This window comes from Sinocyclocheilus anshuiensis, unplaced genomic scaffold (assembly GCF_001515605.1).
Source record: "Sinocyclocheilus anshuiensis isolate Anshui unplaced genomic scaffold, SAMN03320099.WGS_v1.1 scaffold29, whole genome shotgun sequence".
In the NCBI taxonomy this organism is placed as follows: Eukaryota; Metazoa; Chordata; class Actinopteri; order Cypriniformes; family Cyprinidae; genus Sinocyclocheilus; species Sinocyclocheilus anshuiensis.
The window spans coordinates 697,288-714,803 of NW_015539835.1; the positions used below are offsets into that span (position 1 = coordinate 697,288).

The following is a 17,516-nucleotide window of genomic DNA, read 5'->3' on the forward strand; positions in this document are numbered from 1 at the left end:
CGCAGCTGTATTTTCAGCATCATTACTCCAGTCTTCAGTGTCACATGATCCTTCAGAAATCATTCTAATATGCTGATTTGCTGATTATCAATATTTAAAACAGTTGAGTACATTTTTTTTTCAGGATTCTTTGATGAATAGAAAGATCCAAAGATCAGCATTTATCTGAAATAAAAAGCTTTTGTAACATTATACACTATTCCATTCAGTATAATTTTTATAATTTTTTTGGGAAAGAAATTAATACTTTTATTTAGCAAGGATGCTTAAAATTGATCAAAAGTGATGATTAAGGCATGTATAATGTTACAAAAGATTTCTATTTCAGATAAATAGTGTTCATATCGATATCGGAATTATATCGTATCGACCGAAATTAAGAAATATATCGTGATATCAATTTTGTCCATATCGTCCAGCCCTATGGAAAACCAAAGAATGTTCTGGGACCTGAAGGATTTTTCTGAAGAACAGCAGGCAGTTCAAGACAAACAAGGGACTCGTGAACAACTATCACAAAAAAAAACACACACACAGCTGTGGATCATCCAGGTAACTTTTGAATGGGGTATTTTTATAGGTCAGGTCAGTACCAAATAAAAAATACCATGCATTTTTTATGATCCCTCTTATTTTGGTAAAATAATTCACATTTTGCAGATACTGCAAAGTGTATGTAAACTTTTGACCACAACTGTATACCAGCTGGTACATTTCTCTGTGCTCTTTTTTTTTTTTTTTATAGACGAGGGGTGCTGCTTTCTTCATAATTGCTGTGATCTGCCTATTGCTCTTTGATAATGATGATCTCATGGCAAAAATGGCAGAGCACCGTATCCTTTAAAGACTAAAAATATGTTTTTACTTTTATTATATCAAGGTGTAATGTATAATTTTATGACACCATACAGGCAAAATGTAAAAATTATTGATTGTTTTTAGATGAAAAGGAAAGTCATTTCAAAGGTGGAAAAAGTTATTTCATAAGAATTTTATTATTTGGAATGACATTTACAGTCACCATCATGAGTGTGTATTTGGTAGGGGTGTTAACAGTCCACTCAAGTCACGATTTGGTTCAATACACGATACTGATCTCATACAATACTCTCACTATACTTTTCAAACAAAGCCAAAATAGAGATAAAATGGTTACTTTTAAATTATTACTTCTAAGACATGTAAACATTTAACAAAATTTGGTATTGCATCAGGGTTGAACTTGAATCTGCTTGGACTTTGGTCCTTCTCCGCCATGTACACGTGCATTCTGCATTTTTAGCTAAGCAGAATCATGAATATTTCTATTCTGGTATTACCATTGCCCTATGGTAACACCAGAATAGAAATATTCATGATTCTGCTTGGCTAAAAATGCTGAATTATATACGCATATGCTTACACTCTGTCCCTGACTACTTGCATTTAAAAACCGTTTTTGATATTATATTTTATTAAATAATGTATTTTATTTGTAATTTATTTATTTACCATATATAATGTTAAATTAAATCTGTCTAAATTTAAATTTTTAGTGAACTATACACAATAGAGAGAGAGAAAGACTCTTCACAGTACATATTGTTGCAATATATTGTTACACCCCTAGTATTTGGCACTTTTAACTTTGTGGTGTTATCTACAACTGTATAGACTTTAACTCTACTTCTTATAGCCGAGGGACACCATGACAGTGCTCTTACCCATGCGCTGTACACAGGAATTGCATTTTTAGGTGTGGCGGACCACAAGGTGTGTTTTTGATCACTATTTTAAAATAGTGTTGTGTCATTGTTTATTTCAGTACAGACTCATTTACTCACTAATGGTGTGATCTGATGGAGAATCAGCGAGATCATGGTGATTAACTTTCATTTTCTGAGTAGGGTGGAGTGGTTCTTCTGGTTCTAGCTCTGTGCCTGAAGGTGGCCTTCAACACAGCATCTAGAAAATTGTCAGTGGATATTGGGGGCGCAAAACGCCTTCATGCTTTATCTAGCCTGGTGTCAGCTGTAGTTCTACTGCCCTGGGTCATAGTGCTGTCTGCGACCACTGAGGTAAAGACCAGCAGAAGCTTTCTTCATAATGTAGTGGTTCTCAACCTGGGGTGCTTTGCAAACATCCAAACTTTGTGGTAGGATAAGTGTGATTTCTAGACCTGAAAAATGACCTGGGGATGCAACATACTGTATAGATACTGTAGTATTAAATTGAAATTAGTCTTATTATTACTAGTTGGAGGCTGTTAGTACTTCTAATTTATCGACTTTTAGGAGTACACTAGTATATTTATATGACCTAAAACTAACAGACATGGACTAAAAGCCACACAACTTCAATTCTGATTTCAGTGGCAATCAATTGGTACCTGAGAGTATACATTTTTTCAATCAAAATAGTGTACCATATTGCAATATATTGATCTTAATATAAGCATTTTAAATTATACAGACATTTCTATAAGTTCTTGACCTTTTTAAAATGAAAATCCTCAGAGTAAGGTAGAATCCTGGTCTGGCCTCATCTTGCCATTCGCCATGATCATCTTCTCTGTGATGATACTGGACTTTTACGTGGAATCCATCTGCATGGCAAAGCTGGAAACCTCACGCTGCGCTCGATATGGCTCCATCTTCCTGTTCCTCAGCGGCCTGCTGCTGGCAAACTTCTGGACCCACCCGCTAACCGACCAGCTCAGAGCCGTGAGTAAGTCAGTCCAGCAGAGTAGCACTGAGCATGTGCTATCAGGTGGAGTCCTGGTCAGCGCCTGCTTCTTCATCATGGGTAAGTTTATATATCTGATAGAAGATTTAATGTTGTTTTTAAAAATTTGAAAGTTTTATATATTCTCCCGTCACAGAAGCAATCTGAGAAAAAAAAGTACAAATTCTCATCACAATGTTGTAAATGTTAAAACATTTACTGTTTTAAAACAATACATTTTACTTTTTCCTAATTGAATGAACCATTTGATGTTTTCAGCTGATAGCATACTGTCAGCCCCATCTTCAAAGGGTCAGAAGGGAACATTGGTGGGTTATTCCCCTGAAGGAACTCCTCTGTACAACTTCATGGGAGATGCGCTCCAGCACACATCCCAGTCTCTGCCTCGCTTCATCAAAGACTCGCTCAAACAGATCCTGGAGGAATATGATTCACGGCAGATCTTCTACTTTCTATGTCTCAACCTGGTACGCTTAGCTCATGTTTTTATTAGATTTTGGTCAATGAGTGTACAGTGGGGAAAATATTTATTTGATCCCCTGCTGATTTTGTAAGTTTGCCCACTTACAAAAAAATGAAGGGTCTGTCATTTTTATGGTAGGTTTATTTTAACGTATAGAGACAGAATACCAACCAAAAAATTCAGAAAAAACACATTATATAAAGGTTAGAAATTGATTTGCATTTCAGTGAGTGAAATAAGTATTTGATCCCCAAGCAAAACATGACTTTGTACTTGGCCGGGCGGGGCTAGTAGCCTCGGACCTGTAGCACCGAGGCCAAAATCACGGTGCGTTTCCACCGTCGGGCCAGAAGCTTCACTGTGCTTCACTAAAACCTGCCCTTTACACGCCTCTCAGGAACAACGTCACGCAACCCCATCATTTCACCAACAAAGAGAAGTTATCAGAAAACTAATATGAAATAAGTCACTGGAACTAGCGCGATCACAAAATGAACATGATAAAAGTGTCCGTTTGTTTGTATGCTTTAAAGATTTAAATCCAAAAGCATCAATGTTTTACAATAATACGTGATACATTGATCATAATTAATTAATTTATCAGGATTGAAAATTAGTCACACAGAAATAAAGCGGTATAAACATAGCCTATCTACTTATTCAGTCGAGTCTGCTTCTGTTTATTTGTAGTCACAGTATATACATCACATTTAGAAAGAATGATCATTTCTATATTTTTGATAAAGTTCCCAAACAAAAACCATTATTATATTTTTATGACATACGCGGAGCTAAACTCTCGCGACGAGATACCTACTTATTCAGTCGAGTCTGTTTCTGTTTATTTGTAGTCACCGTAATGCATCACATTTAGAAAGAATGATAATTTCTATATTTTTATAAAAGCTCCCGAACAAACACCATTATTATATTTTTATGACATATGCGGAGCTAAACTGTCGAGACGAGACTTATGACAAATAAAATATGTTACTAAATAAATACACGATTGTGATAGAGAATAAGAAGCTTACGTCTGATTTCTTCAAGCGGTCGTATTTACCATGTTTACTATCGAGCTATACTAGCGTGCATAGTCTTTTGCATCACTTATAAATATTTCTGCCTTGTATGGTGATCATAATCCACTTCGGATCAAGTTATTTAAAACACTCGCTGCTGTCTGAAAGTGAGTTTTGAACTAAAATTATTGTAAAAGTCTTTAATGCTGGTGTTATAGCTGTTAACTTTATGAAATGATTCGCGGCGCTGACGCTCTCCAGACGCGGAGAAACTCCGCCTTTGTTCATAACTACTCCTCTAGCCCCAGCTGGCCCGCTTTGGTCCAAGGTTTTCGTCGGGCCAAAAAACCCGGGCCGTTGGCCCAGAGGAAGCACGATCACGCCCCGGAAGTGACAGTGGAAACGCGACTGGCCCTGGCACGCACTAGCACGCCTGCTTTTGGCCCGACAGTGGAAACGCGGCTATTGATCTTATCTCTCTCACTCATTCTCTCACAGTCAAAACAGGATGGACTATGAAAAGCGTGTGAGGGCACAAGCTAAGAGATTCGCTCCGACATAGAGCAGCATGTGCACAATCTAAAAAATTCTGCACAGATGCCATTCTGATGCTCCAGAATCCTTCACCACTCAAAGAAAACCCCAAAACTGCAGTTGTGAGTTGAAATAAAGATTTGTTCAAGTTGGCTTCAGCACAGAACTGAATGAGAATGGGTGCAAAACAATTCTAAAATGAAAGCAACCAAGACAAGTTAATGTTGGCTGCTGATCACTGACCAGTGTTTTATATAGTGATGGTGAAATCTTGTTTTGTTTAGGGTTTTTTTTTTTTTGATGAGGAAAATTGTTGGTGATCAGTCCTATGCTGCTGTCTGAAATTGAGTTTTGAACTAAAATTAATTTAAAAGTCTTTAATGCTGGTGTTAGCTGTTAACTTTATGAAATGATCCGCGGTGCTGGCACTCTCCAGACACAGAGAAACTCCGCCTTTGTTCATAACGACTCCTCTAGCCCCAGCTGGCCCGCTTTGGTCCAAGGTTTTCGTCGGGCCAAAAAAACCTGGGCCGTTGGCCCCGAGGAAGCACCAACGAGGCACGATCAAGCCCCGGAAGTGACAGTGTAAACGCGACTGGCCCTGGCACGCACTAGCATGCCCGCTTTTGGCCCGACAGTGGAAACGCAACTAATGTGCTTCTTCTTGAGCCACTCCTTTGTTGCCTTGGCGGTATGTTTCGGGTCATTGTCATGCTGGAAGACCCATCCATGACCCATCTTCAGTGTTGTGGCTGAGGGAAGGAGGTTCTCGTCCAATATTTTACAATACATGGCCCCGTCCATTTGCCGCTCAATGCGGTGAAGTCGTCCTGTACCCTTAGCAGAAAAACAGCCCCAAAGCATAATGTTTCCACCTCCGTGCTTGACTGTAGGGATGGTGTTCTTGGGGTCATAAGCCCTATCCGGACAATAATTGTTTCTTAGGGGGACGTAAGGGATTTTCACCATTTACAGGGGGTAGTCTGTGATTTTATTGCCGTCCGAATCCAGAATGTCTGTGTTTTTCTCCAACCACCCGTGTAAAACTCCCCGGCCGAATTACCTACTGTTTTTTGACAAACACCAAGGTCGTGTGGTGATTTAATTACCGTCCGAATCCACATCTTTGAGTTTTCAAAAAGAAATCAATATAAAATTAATTGTTTAAATCTTTTTGTCCACTGCAGAGCACCGTATGATAGGTGTTGAGCTTCGCCGTAATTTGCACGCATTTTAAAGATATAGCCTACATTTATTACGGAAATGTTGTAAAGTATTTAAGAACAGTATTTAATCACCACAGCGGCCGGAAGATGTTGAGAACAATTTATTACGGAAATGTTGGAAAGTATTTAAGAACAATATTTATTCAGCTGGAAGATCTTGAGAACAAAAAGAAGAAAGAGAAATAAAGCACATTAGGCTACATTTAAAATGGGCCGTTATTCTGGCAGCAACAGGTGTGCAATACCATTTTAAAATACGTGGCCTATTATATATTATTACATTAAAAATATAAACCAAGCAGCTTCATGCTTACTTCATGTAAATAAAAGGCTGCATTATTATTTCCACTAAATTCCCCATATTAAAAATGACATCATTTGAGAGAATTGCAAGACAAACCATTCATCTAGCCTATAATAGCGCGTCTGTCTTTCTATTTTTAAACAGGATATTTAAATAATAAAAAGATACGATATTGTTATTACATTAAATATTCATTTATTCTCATTATTCCAAGCATGTGCCATTTTATTCACAGCAGACAATCATGCAACCGACCACGTGAGCGTTCCCACAAAACTTACTCCTCCACCGTGAATAAATCACCATCCGAATGCATGAGTTTTATCACTGAGGTGCCATGCAAATTTATTTTTACTGACGTCCACATGAGAAACAATTACCGTCCGAATAGGGCTATAGTCAGCATTTCTCTCCCTCCAAACACGGCGAGTCGAGTTAATGCCAAAGAGCTCAATTTTGGTCTCATTTGACCACAGCACTTTCTCCCAAGCCTTCTCTGAATCATTTAGATGTTCATTGGCAAACTTTAAATGGGCCTGTACATGTGCCGCCTTGAGCAGGGGGACCTTGCGGGCGCTGCAAGATTTCAGTCCATTGCGGCGTAGTGTGTTACCAATGTTTTACTTGGTGACTGTGGTCCCAACTGCCTTAAGATCATTAACAAGCTCCTCCCATGTTGTTCGGGGCTGATCCCTCACCTTTCTCGTGATCATCCTTACCCCATGAGGCAAGATCTTGCACGGAGCTCCAGACCGAGTCCGATCTGTGGGAGCCAGAATTCTTGCTGCTTGGTAGGGGATTAATACTTATTTCACTCACTGAAATGCAAATCAATCTCTAACCTTTATATAATGTGTTTTTTCTGGATTTTTTGGTTGGTATTCTGTTTCTATCCATTAAAATAAACCTACCATTAAAATTACAGACCCTTCATTTCTTTGTAAATGGGCAAACTTACAAAATCAGCAGGGGATCAAATAAATATTTTCCCCACTGTAGAAGACACTCAATTTAAGTCCTTTAATGTTAATAGCTTACAATTTTTTGTTATTTCTTTAAGACAAGTCATATTTACAGGCAATGATTGTATGGTTCAAATGTCCTAGTCTACAGAAAATTGTGGCATTGAAATGTAAACTGTCTATCTGCTTTAACTTACCTAGATTTTAATAAATGACCCATTTTAACAGTATATAAACAATCTTGTTGATCTTGATTCAGGCCTTCACATTTGTGGAGCTCTTCTATGGTGTGTGGACCAATAGTCTGGGGCTGATTTCTGATGGATTCCACATGCTGTTTGACTGCTCGGCTTTGGTTCTGGGGTTGTTTGCTGCCCTCATGACCAGGTGGAAAGCGACCAGGATATATTCCTATGGGTAAGGTTGTGCTAATTTGAAGAAAAATTCTATTTGTTATACATTTGTAACCAATTAGACTGAATTTGTTTTGTGAATGATAAAAATGCACAAAAAAAAATAAAAATACCGTAGACTTAAAGGTGCAGTCACATTTGCCATTGCTCTGTGAAATTTCACAGACGAAATTCAGTCATTCAAATAGAAATCCATGATTTACAGATTTCACTCATTTTCAAGTTAGTCACGCTGACTAACAGAAAGCTGCTTGGTTTGAAAATGACATACTATGCATAATATATTGCTATGCTGTTTACAAAAATTTTTTCCACAAAATTTTGCGGAAATATCGCTAATGTGATGCACTTTAAGATTGGAATGCAATATACATGCAGTGGCGTAGTTTGCCCCCCCCAATATTTATACCATGGTTAATGGAAACCTAGAATCAGGCTATTAATTAATTATTTAAATCACGACTTCGGCGCTTTTATAAGCGCTAACTTCACGTACAAACCGAACGTAGCAGTTACAGTTATAAGCACAATATGACTGAAGCGCAGTTCTTTTAATTGTGCACAAGCGGCGCACATTCACCAGCGCGCTCAAAGTGTGATCAGATTTGCGCGAGCCATTCCTATCGCTGATGATAAAACGTGTGATCTATTTGAATTCTTTTGAGAAATTACCACTTTAAAATGCTATGGATAAAGTCGAACATTATCTTAAAAAGGCACATGAACTAAAAAGAGGAGAAAACATAATCTTGCACCAGCACTAACATTAAAATCTTTTTAAACTACTCATGACCACATTTACCAGAAGAATTTATCACGTTTTATTGTAGGCTTATTTATTGTGGCACATTTTGTTGAACTTGTTGTAGAATTTATAATAGATAATCTGTTAAGGGAATAGATATATATTTCCCTATAGATTTATATTACAACTGTGGCGTGTTGTAGATATTGTTTCTAACTGTGCAGGCTGTTGTTTTTCATAAATGATATATAGATTAATAAAAAAAAAAAGTCATTATTGGACTGGTAATGAATAATAGGCTGGCCTTATAACAAATGCTGTTAAGAACTATGGTACATTTTCATAAGAGCAAGTACAAGTCAGAATCGAGAGCCATGTGTAAAATGTGTTCTAATGATGAGTAATGGAAAAACCTGGCCTTCAGATATTCAGAGATGGCATAGATTAAATCATTAAGAGTCTGATGAACTGTTAAGGAGTAAGAAATAAACAATATCAATATAAGAAAATGTTAAGTTAGATTGACTTCCCATGGCTTGTTGAATTAGAACATTCTGTCAAACTACAGCCTACGAGTGCCTAAATAATACAAAATACATTATATATCCTATCTAAAAAATAATTGTTAACTAGGCTATTACTTGATTGCAGTTATGTTATCAACCAACTTTGCATGTGTGGATGATAGCACCATTTTACGAAAAAAATACCATTTTACAAAAATAAACATAAGCAAACAAACATATAAATAAACCTTATGAGGGAGCATGACCTGGGACTCCACTAAAACATTTGAAAATTTAAAAATGTGTGTAGTGTATTCCAGTCTTTATAGTGAAGAGGGGACCTGGACATATCCAGAGCACAGATAGTCATAAAGGTTTGAGTGCAGATTCAGTAAGCATCCACCTTGAACACATTAGTAACCACACCGTAATGTGCTAAAAGCCACTCAGAGTCAGAACACTTAGAAGTAACATAGCAATAACAACCCCCATTGTGGCGGAGGGTTTCAGATCACTTGCATTATAAAAATGCAGTTTGCTTGTGTAATTGCTGTTTATAGATTTTTGCTTTAATGAACCATTTTCCCCTTTAAGTCAAGTCAAGTCAAGTCTGCTTTATTGTCAATTCTTCCACATGTACAGCACATACACACATATTCTCGCTGTAGTATTGCATGCTGCCATGTCGTGAAGGCGCTGTGTTTCGTTGTGAAACCGAAACTACTTTGTTTGGCCTTCCAAAAATGGATGCTACATCCTGAGTTGTGTTTCTATGATCACTTCTGAAAATTTAATTGTTAGGGAGTCGTGGCTGTGTTTAATCTGTGAACCAGGAAGTGGTTGTTTTGATTCTGTTCTTTACTAAATGATTCATTAACACGTTGATTAACACTGAATCAGAAGTTATTTTAAAAAGTTGATCCAGTAATCATAATTGATAGAAACGTCATGGAAACCCTGATTACTGAAAATGATGGATTGTGTGATTGTGTTCTGTCATTTTAGCGCTGTTAGCAGTATGACTTGTCTCATTTCAGGTATGGTCGTGTGGAGATCCTCTCTGGGTTTATCAATGGCCTGTTCCTCATGGTCATAGCTTTTTTTGTGTTTGTGGAGTCAGTCACCAGACTCATCGATCCACCAAACATCAACACAGACATGTTAACAGTATGTACAGCTGAGCTCCAAGACATTGTTGTCAGGATTGACAAAGATATTGTTGTCCATAAATGGGTTTTGCTTTAAGTTGAACAAACAAAAGTAACTCAAAGTAAACTTTCACATTTCACATGAGAATCCTGTCACCTCATGCTTATGCGTGTCCTTAAATCCATTTGTTCCTTAAAGCCGGTGTCGGTTGGTGGACTCCTCGTTAATCTGGTGGGCATCTGTGCCTTCAGTCATGCACACTCCCATGGGGCCTCCAAAGGTAGCTGCTCTGGGCATGACCACGGCCACTCACACCACGGGCACGGAAGTGGAGAACACAGCCATGGAGGACATGGACATAGTCATGGAGGACACAGTCACTCCCACGGCCACGGGCATTCCCACGGGTCTGCTGCAGCGGGAATGAATGCTAATATGCGAGGTGGGTCTGATTTGAGTGTGTATACATGTTTAATACGATGATAGATGATAAGGTTAGTTCATCCAGAAAGGAGAAGTCTATAATCATTTATCAATCCTGATGATTTCCTGCCTTTTGAGAATGACATTTCCCATTTCCTATTTGCAGGAGTGTATCTGCATGTGCTTGCTGACACGCTGGGCAGTGTCGGTGTGATTATATCCACTATTCTCATCAGACAGTTTGGATGGCTGATCGCAGATCCTATTTGTTCGCTCTTTATTGCCACACTGATTTTTCTCAGTGTCATTCCTTTGTTAAAGGACGCCTGTGAGGTTCTTCTCCTGAGAACGCCACCTCAGCATGAAAAGGACCTTAACTTTGCACTTGAAAAGGTATGAATAGAAAAAATATACACTACCGGTCAAAAGTCTGGAATAATTAAGTGTAAATACAGTAAAAACAGTAACGTTGTAAAAAATTATTACAATCTAAAACAATACTATTTAAACTGAACTGAGCTAGATGGTGACATCACTAAATTCAATGATGAACTGCCTTTAACTGAAAATGTTGTGTTTACTATTGTCATTTTGCATTATTGACACACTTTTTTCCTATTTAATGCTGTAAAGTTGCTTTGACACAATCTGTATTGTTAAAAGCGCTATATAAATAAAGGTGACTTGACTTGACTTGACTTAAAGGGGTCCTATTATGCTCTTATACAAAGCCTTGATTTTGTTTTGGGGGTGTACTAGAACAGGCTCTCATACTAGGTTGTTCGAAAAACATATTATTTTTCACATATTTTACATTATTACAACACCTCTCTCCTAAGTCTGGCATGAACGGCTTGAATAGTTCCTGTATCAAATGAAGGTTCGCCTTCTGAAATACGAAATGTGCTGTGATTGGTTAGCTGGGCCAGTGTGTGCTGTGATTGGCTGTCATGTTATCCTTCAGAGAGGATTTTAATATGCCGATGTGGTGCGATCAATTATTATTGGTACTCAATTATTAATATTGATTCTTATCATTGTCATTTTTGAAAATGGTTTTTGCTGCTTAATATTTTTGTGGAAGCCATGAAGAATGTTTTTCAGGATTCTTTGATAAGTAGTTCAACAGAAAAGCATTGCTAACCACAATTTTTTTAATGGTAGTGTATCATGGTCTTCACAAAAATATTAAGCAACAAAAACTGTTTTCTACATTGATAATAATAAGAAATGTTTCCTGAGTGCCAAATCAGCACCAAATCAGCCTGAGCACTTTTAAATTGTAATAATATTTCACAATATTACTGTTTTTACTGCATTTTTTATCAAATAAATGTAGTCTTGGTGAGCATAAGAGACTGAAGAAATAATTTTTCAAAACTTTTAATCTGTAATGTAGCTTAAAACTTTGGATTACCAAATTGAAAGCTTTACATTCCATTTTATTTAATGCTTGCTTGTTTGTCACAGATTCAGAAAATCGAAGGTGTTTTATCCTACCGTGATCCACACTTCTGGAGACATTCCGCCAGTGTTATTGCTGGAACCATCCATCTCCAACTCATGTCTGATGTAGTGGAACAGCGAGTTATTCAACAGGTATGAATGCTACATCTTAAACATGGCCTGTTTACTAATTTACAGCAATTTGTTTGCTTTACAAGGCTTTTATTACCATTTTAATAAATGTTAAACCAATGTTCCTGTGGCTCAGTGGTAGAGCATTGCGTTAGCAGCGTAAAGGTTGTGGGTTCAATTCCCAGGGAACACACATACTGATAAAAAATGTATAGCCTGAATGCACTGTAAGTCGCTTTGGATCATAAAAGCGTCTGCTAAATGCATTAATTTAATTTAATTTTAATTTTACCAAAGGGTTAGACATTTAATTAGATGTAATAGTTTCTAATATTTTGTTCTGGTTTTATTGTTGTGGACATAAATTACAAAGTGTGTAACTAACTAACCAATTCATATTGTTTCCACTGAAATTCTTCTCAGGTGTCTGCCGTGTTGAAAGATGCCGGTGTTAACAATCTGACTATTCAGTTGGAAAAAGAAGCCTACTTCCAGCACATGTCTGGCCTAAGCACTGGATTCCATGAAGTTCTAACCATGACACTACAGATGGAGTCCATTAAATATTATAAAGATGGCACATGTATCATGTAAACTTCTGTTTTAACACACAGAAATAAAGGGATTTAAGGTGTAATTTTTCTTTTTTTTTTTTTTTTTTTTTAAATAAAAAATGAACTTATTTTATGATGTCTACGACAGTTTCTGTCTTTTTCCTAACTGTTATAAACACAATAAAATATTCTATTATGAGCACAAATTTGCTTTTGCTTTTTTTTTTTATAATAAAATGTTTTTGTGTTCAAATATTTTATATTGTATTCTTGTCACATTCCTATCATTTCTATTTACAATCACTTGTTTTTACACTACACATATATATATATATATACATATATATATATATATATATAAAATTTAATTATGCACATATCAGTTACATAGAAATAAATGAAGAAACAAAAAAACTTATTTTGATGATAACCATTTATTTATTTAAATTGTTAGTAATGTTGAAAGGGAAGGCACATACCATATATTTCTAATAGCATGAAGGAAACTCAAACACTTGAGTACGTGTCTCAAACCACCAATGACAAATGAACTGGTCAGAAAGCTAAAGGTAGAGTCCATATTTATTTGTCTAATGTGCAACACATCAACAAAAGTACTTATTGTCAGTTAAAGTTTCAGTTAGCCTTATAATAGAGTGGTATGTGCAGTTAAGTTCATACAAATTATATTATTAAATTGCATTACTAATAGTAGCAGTAAACAGTATTATCATTTAACAGTTTATTATCATTATATTATGAATAAACTCTTCATAGAATTTAAAAGTAGTGAAAAGTATCGAGTAGTTAAAAACATAAGAGGAGCATACGTTGGGTTCTCAGTCTGAGCAATATTGTAGAAATACATTTACATTTAGTCATTTAGCAGACGCCTTTATCCAAAGCGACTTACAAATGAGGACAATAAAAGCAGTCAAAACTAACAAAAGAGCAACAATATATACGTGCAAATGACAAGTCAATACAAATACAAATTATTTAAGAACAAAGTTTGTGGGGTGAAAAAAGTGTATTTAGGTAACGCAGTTGCAGCCACACGCGCTCCACATCAAAAGATGGCAGTGGTGGAAAGCGCACAAAACTACAGTAAACTACAAGAAGAACATGTTCGACTGGTATCCCCGCCCCTGGGCGTCACGTGTTCATGAGTTGTCCTGGTAACGCATTGAAAGCGGCTGAGACTGAGCCAATCATATTGCAATGATTTTCGAACCCAGCGAATCACGTTCGAAAGAGCGACAATTTAAACCACGGTGGAGAATCAGGGTTATATCGAGCTCGCTTGAGTATAATCAATCAGTTTGTTCACCGAGTCGCAGCAACAAGCTCCCAAAAAAAATAATGGCTCTCCGTGTCACAAGGGTAAGTTGTTTTTAAAGTGTTTTTGGTTGTTTTAGTTATAATGCATTTATTGCATGGCGATAAAGTTCACCCTTTTGTTTATGTTTTGTTGTTTTTAATTGGTATAATAATCCCGGAAATATGTCCCTTATCTCGCACGTTAATGTTAGCGTGCTGTTTTACGTGTTAATAGTTCACTATATGATATTCGGTAACTTCCAATGCAAGTTTTGCGTAAACGTAACCCTAAAACCACGTTTTTTTTTTAAAGAGGATGTTTCGCTTACGTTGGTGCTCTTGTAATTGGTTTTTACTAGTAGTCTATACTTTCTATCCTCGTGTAACCAGTACGTGTGAACTCAAGTTTGTTTAGAATTCAAACTTGATCCTGCTCGGTCTTTTAATTTATCTACACTCTAAACCAGCTCACTCTTCATGCGAGACTGATTTGTGAACCTCTTGTAGAACACCCGCCTGGCCAGCAGCGAGAATCAGAGCGCTCTGCCCGGAAAAGCAGCGGTAGCGAACAAGCCCGGACTCAGACCTCGGGCCGCGCTGGGGGAGATTGGCAACAATCCACAGACACGACAGGCTTTGAGGAAGAAGGTAACTGCGTTCTGTCTTCTCCGGGCATTGATTTCAACAGTCTTTCTCTGTCTGACCCGTGTTGTACAACTTAAAACAGGAGGTGAAGGTTGCACCCAAGGTGGAGGTTGTGGCTGAGAAGGCACCTGTGGTTCAACAGCCCAAAAAGGTGTCTCCTAAAGTTCAGCATGACGTTCAGGTGAGCAGTAGATGGTCAGTATGGAAAAGTGCAGCCTACTAAACCACACCAAAGGGAAAGATCTACTGAAGCTGCTGTAATATCTGCAGTCCTTTGTGGCTGTTTTGTATAGGAAGGGGGGTCTCTTGGACATGTTTCTAAATGGCATAGTATCTGTTCCCAAATTTCCTGGCTTATTTCAATGTATGGGACTATTGCGTGTTCGGTTTAAGTTTTGGTTGTGTAGATTTTAAACTTACAATTTATCGCTGTAGCTTAGTCCTGGTCACCCTTGTAGTACATGACACCGACTACCATATTTGTCATCACTCCAGTGCAGCAAAATTTCAATCCGAAAGTAAGCACTGTTGTAACCTATATTAAAATGAACTGCTTGTGCTTTGTGTAATTTCACTTTTGAGTGGATCGCATTAGAGAAGGGTATAACTGCAGCCTGGAGATCTCCAAATGGGGGTGGGAGCTCCAAAATAGGGTGTGGCTTCCTCCCATTGGCAGACAAGCACATGACACATGCGCACTTTTTCCTCCAATCCACTTCAGTGCAAACTCTGCCCCACAGCTGATTCTAAAGATTTTATTGGTTGTGCGAATTTCGTGCCCCAGGATGCCCCTGCTGCTTAGAACAAAGTGATAGAGTAAAATCTTTCCGCTGCGCTGGGACGGCTCGTGGGAGAGCTCGTGGGTGGTTCCTGTTTATATCATTAAGCAGAGGTTCCAACTCCAGTCTGAACACCACTGCCCACGAGCTTTGGGCTCTGCTCTCACGGAGAATATTTACTTATGTAGCATATTTTATTTTAGATTAACTAGAAACAATGTTTAATTTATAAAGTTTTATTTTGAAATGTAAGTCAATAACAATTGGCTGGAGCCAGAGCCAATGGTGAAAGTCTTTGCGTGAGGAGACCCCGCCCCATTTTGGAGGTTCTGCCCACTTTTGGAGTTCATGCCCCATTTTGGAGATCTCCGGTCTGCAGTTATATCTACTTGTTGCATTAGGGGAAACCTGCTCACTGCTGTGTAGCTGTAGTATCCACCAGCAGGGGTCAATGCTCCCTGTTTCTGGCCCCGAGATGTTCAGATGCGTTACTATATTCTGAATTCTTGATGTCAGTTCTACTTTGATGCACAAGCATTCACCTTGGTTTTCCATTGCAGATTTTGTCTGAGCCCTCGTCTCCTGTTCCCATGGAGACCTCTGGCTGTGCTTCGGATGATCTGTGTCAGGCGTTCTCTGATGTTCTGCTTAATATCAAGGATGTGGATGCTGATGATTATGATAATCCTATGCTTTGCAGTGAATATGTCAAGGACATCTATTTGTATCTCCGTCAGCTTGAGGTTTGCTAAGAATGTGATTCTGTATCAGTTTGTATTATGTTGTGTTTGGCAAGGTGTTGAGTTTTTCTGCTTCTCTTATAGACTGAGCAAGCTGTTAGGCCAAAATATCTGGAAGGAACTGAAGTTACAGGAAATATGCGTGCAATTCTCATTGACTGGCTTGTGCAAGTACAAATTAAGTTTAGGCTGCTTCAGGAGACCATGTATACGACTGTCGTAGTAATTGATCGCTTCCTTCAGGTGGGTTCTCTTCCGGTTTTGGTTTTGTTGCGTAATGTTGTCTTGTTTTTCAATGGCCTACACTTGTCCTTCAATCAGGAACATCCAGTTCCAAAGAAGCAGCTCCAGCTTGTTGGTGTAACAGCCATGTTCATTGCCTCAAAGTATGAAGAGATGTACCCACCGGAGATTGCAGACTTTGCCTTTGTGACTGACCGTGCCTATACTACTGGTCAGATCCGGGAGATGGAGATGAAAATCCTAAGAGTCCTCGACTTCAGTTTTGGGAGACCTCTGCCACTACAATTCCTTAGGAGAGCCTCCAAGATTGGAGATGTAAGCTGGTTTATCTGACTCCTTTTAGTAGCACTTCTGTTAAGTTGCATGTTCTCACAGCATATAAATGCCATTTGTTTTGCAGGTTACTGCAGAGCATCACACACTGGCCAAGTACTTCCTGGAGCTTACCATGGTTGACTATGATATGGTCCACTTTCCTCCCTCCCAGATCGCTAGTGCAGCTTATGCCCTCACTCTGAAGGTCTTCAACTGTGGTGACTGGGTAAGTTCTTAAGCCTTTTTTTTTTTTTTTTTTTTTTTTTTTTTCTCCCCTAGAGTTATGTGTTTTAGGTTGTCAGGGGGTTACATCTTCTTCCTCTGCGTCTTATTTTTTAATTTTTTTTTTTTTGTGGGCCGTTTACCAAATGTGATAATTTATGTATTTTTTTTATATTACAAGTACACAACCATTCAAAAGTTTGGGACCAGTCCCTTTTTTTTTTTTTTTTTTTTTTATCTTTTTCTCCCCTGACCACTTCTATTTGATGCTTGCAGACCCCTACTCTTCAACATTATATGGGCTACACTGAAGATTCACTGGTTCCTGTGATGCAGCGAATTGCCAGAAATGTTGTGAGAGTCAATGAGGGGCTTTCAAAGCATCTGGTGAGTGGATTCAGCCTGACACAAAGCTGGCCTGCTTGGTTCAAGTAGTTGTTTGGTGCCTAGATGTTTTGTTAATGTGACCCACTGAAGAGTGTTTGTTTGCTTCTCCAGGCTGTGAAGAACAAGTACTCCAGTCAGAAGCAGATGAGAATTGCTTCAATTTCTCAGCTTAAGTCATCCTTGATCAAGGACCTGGCCAAGCAGATCTTGTAGTGTGGGATTGTTAAAGAGACTTAAGCACTGTGTGCTGCCTTGTAAAGAA

General features: G+C 38.1%; 2 protein-coding genes across 2 annotated transcripts in view; both read left to right on the forward strand.

The window, feature by feature from the left end:
- The window catches only part of LOC107684351 (zinc transporter 5-like), a 17,906-nt gene extending 5,104 nt beyond the window's left edge, over nt 1-12,802 (forward strand). The window contains exons 6-16 of the mRNA XM_016480598.1: nt 746-833; nt 1,676-1,752; nt 1,887-2,057; nt 2,496-2,784; nt 2,983-3,191; nt 7,495-7,652; nt 9,937-10,066; nt 10,247-10,490; nt 10,638-10,864; nt 11,942-12,070; nt 12,473-12,802. Of these exons, the coding sequence (XP_016336084.1) occupies nt 746-833; nt 1,676-1,752; nt 1,887-2,057; nt 2,496-2,784; nt 2,983-3,191; nt 7,495-7,652; nt 9,937-10,066; nt 10,247-10,490; nt 10,638-10,864; nt 11,942-12,070; nt 12,473-12,643 (1,893 nt within the window). The 3' untranslated portion in view covers nt 12,644-12,802. The remainder of the gene's footprint in view (nt 1-745; nt 834-1,675; nt 1,753-1,886; nt 2,058-2,495; nt 2,785-2,982; nt 3,192-7,494; nt 7,653-9,936; nt 10,067-10,246; nt 10,491-10,637; nt 10,865-11,941; nt 12,071-12,472) is intronic.
- Nucleotides 12,803-13,868: 1,066 nt separating this feature from the next.
- Nucleotides 13,869-17,516, forward strand: LOC107684352 (G2/mitotic-specific cyclin-B1). The gene is made up of 9 exons (XM_016480599.1): nt 13,869-13,986; nt 14,431-14,571; nt 14,651-14,749; nt 15,908-16,090; nt 16,172-16,330; nt 16,409-16,645; nt 16,731-16,871; nt 17,144-17,254; nt 17,366-17,516. The coding sequence occupies exons 1-9, from the start codon at nt 13,966-13,968 to the stop codon at nt 17,465-17,467; spliced, it is 1,194 nt and encodes a 397-aa protein (XP_016336085.1). The 5' UTR covers nt 13,869-13,965; the 3' UTR covers nt 17,468-17,516.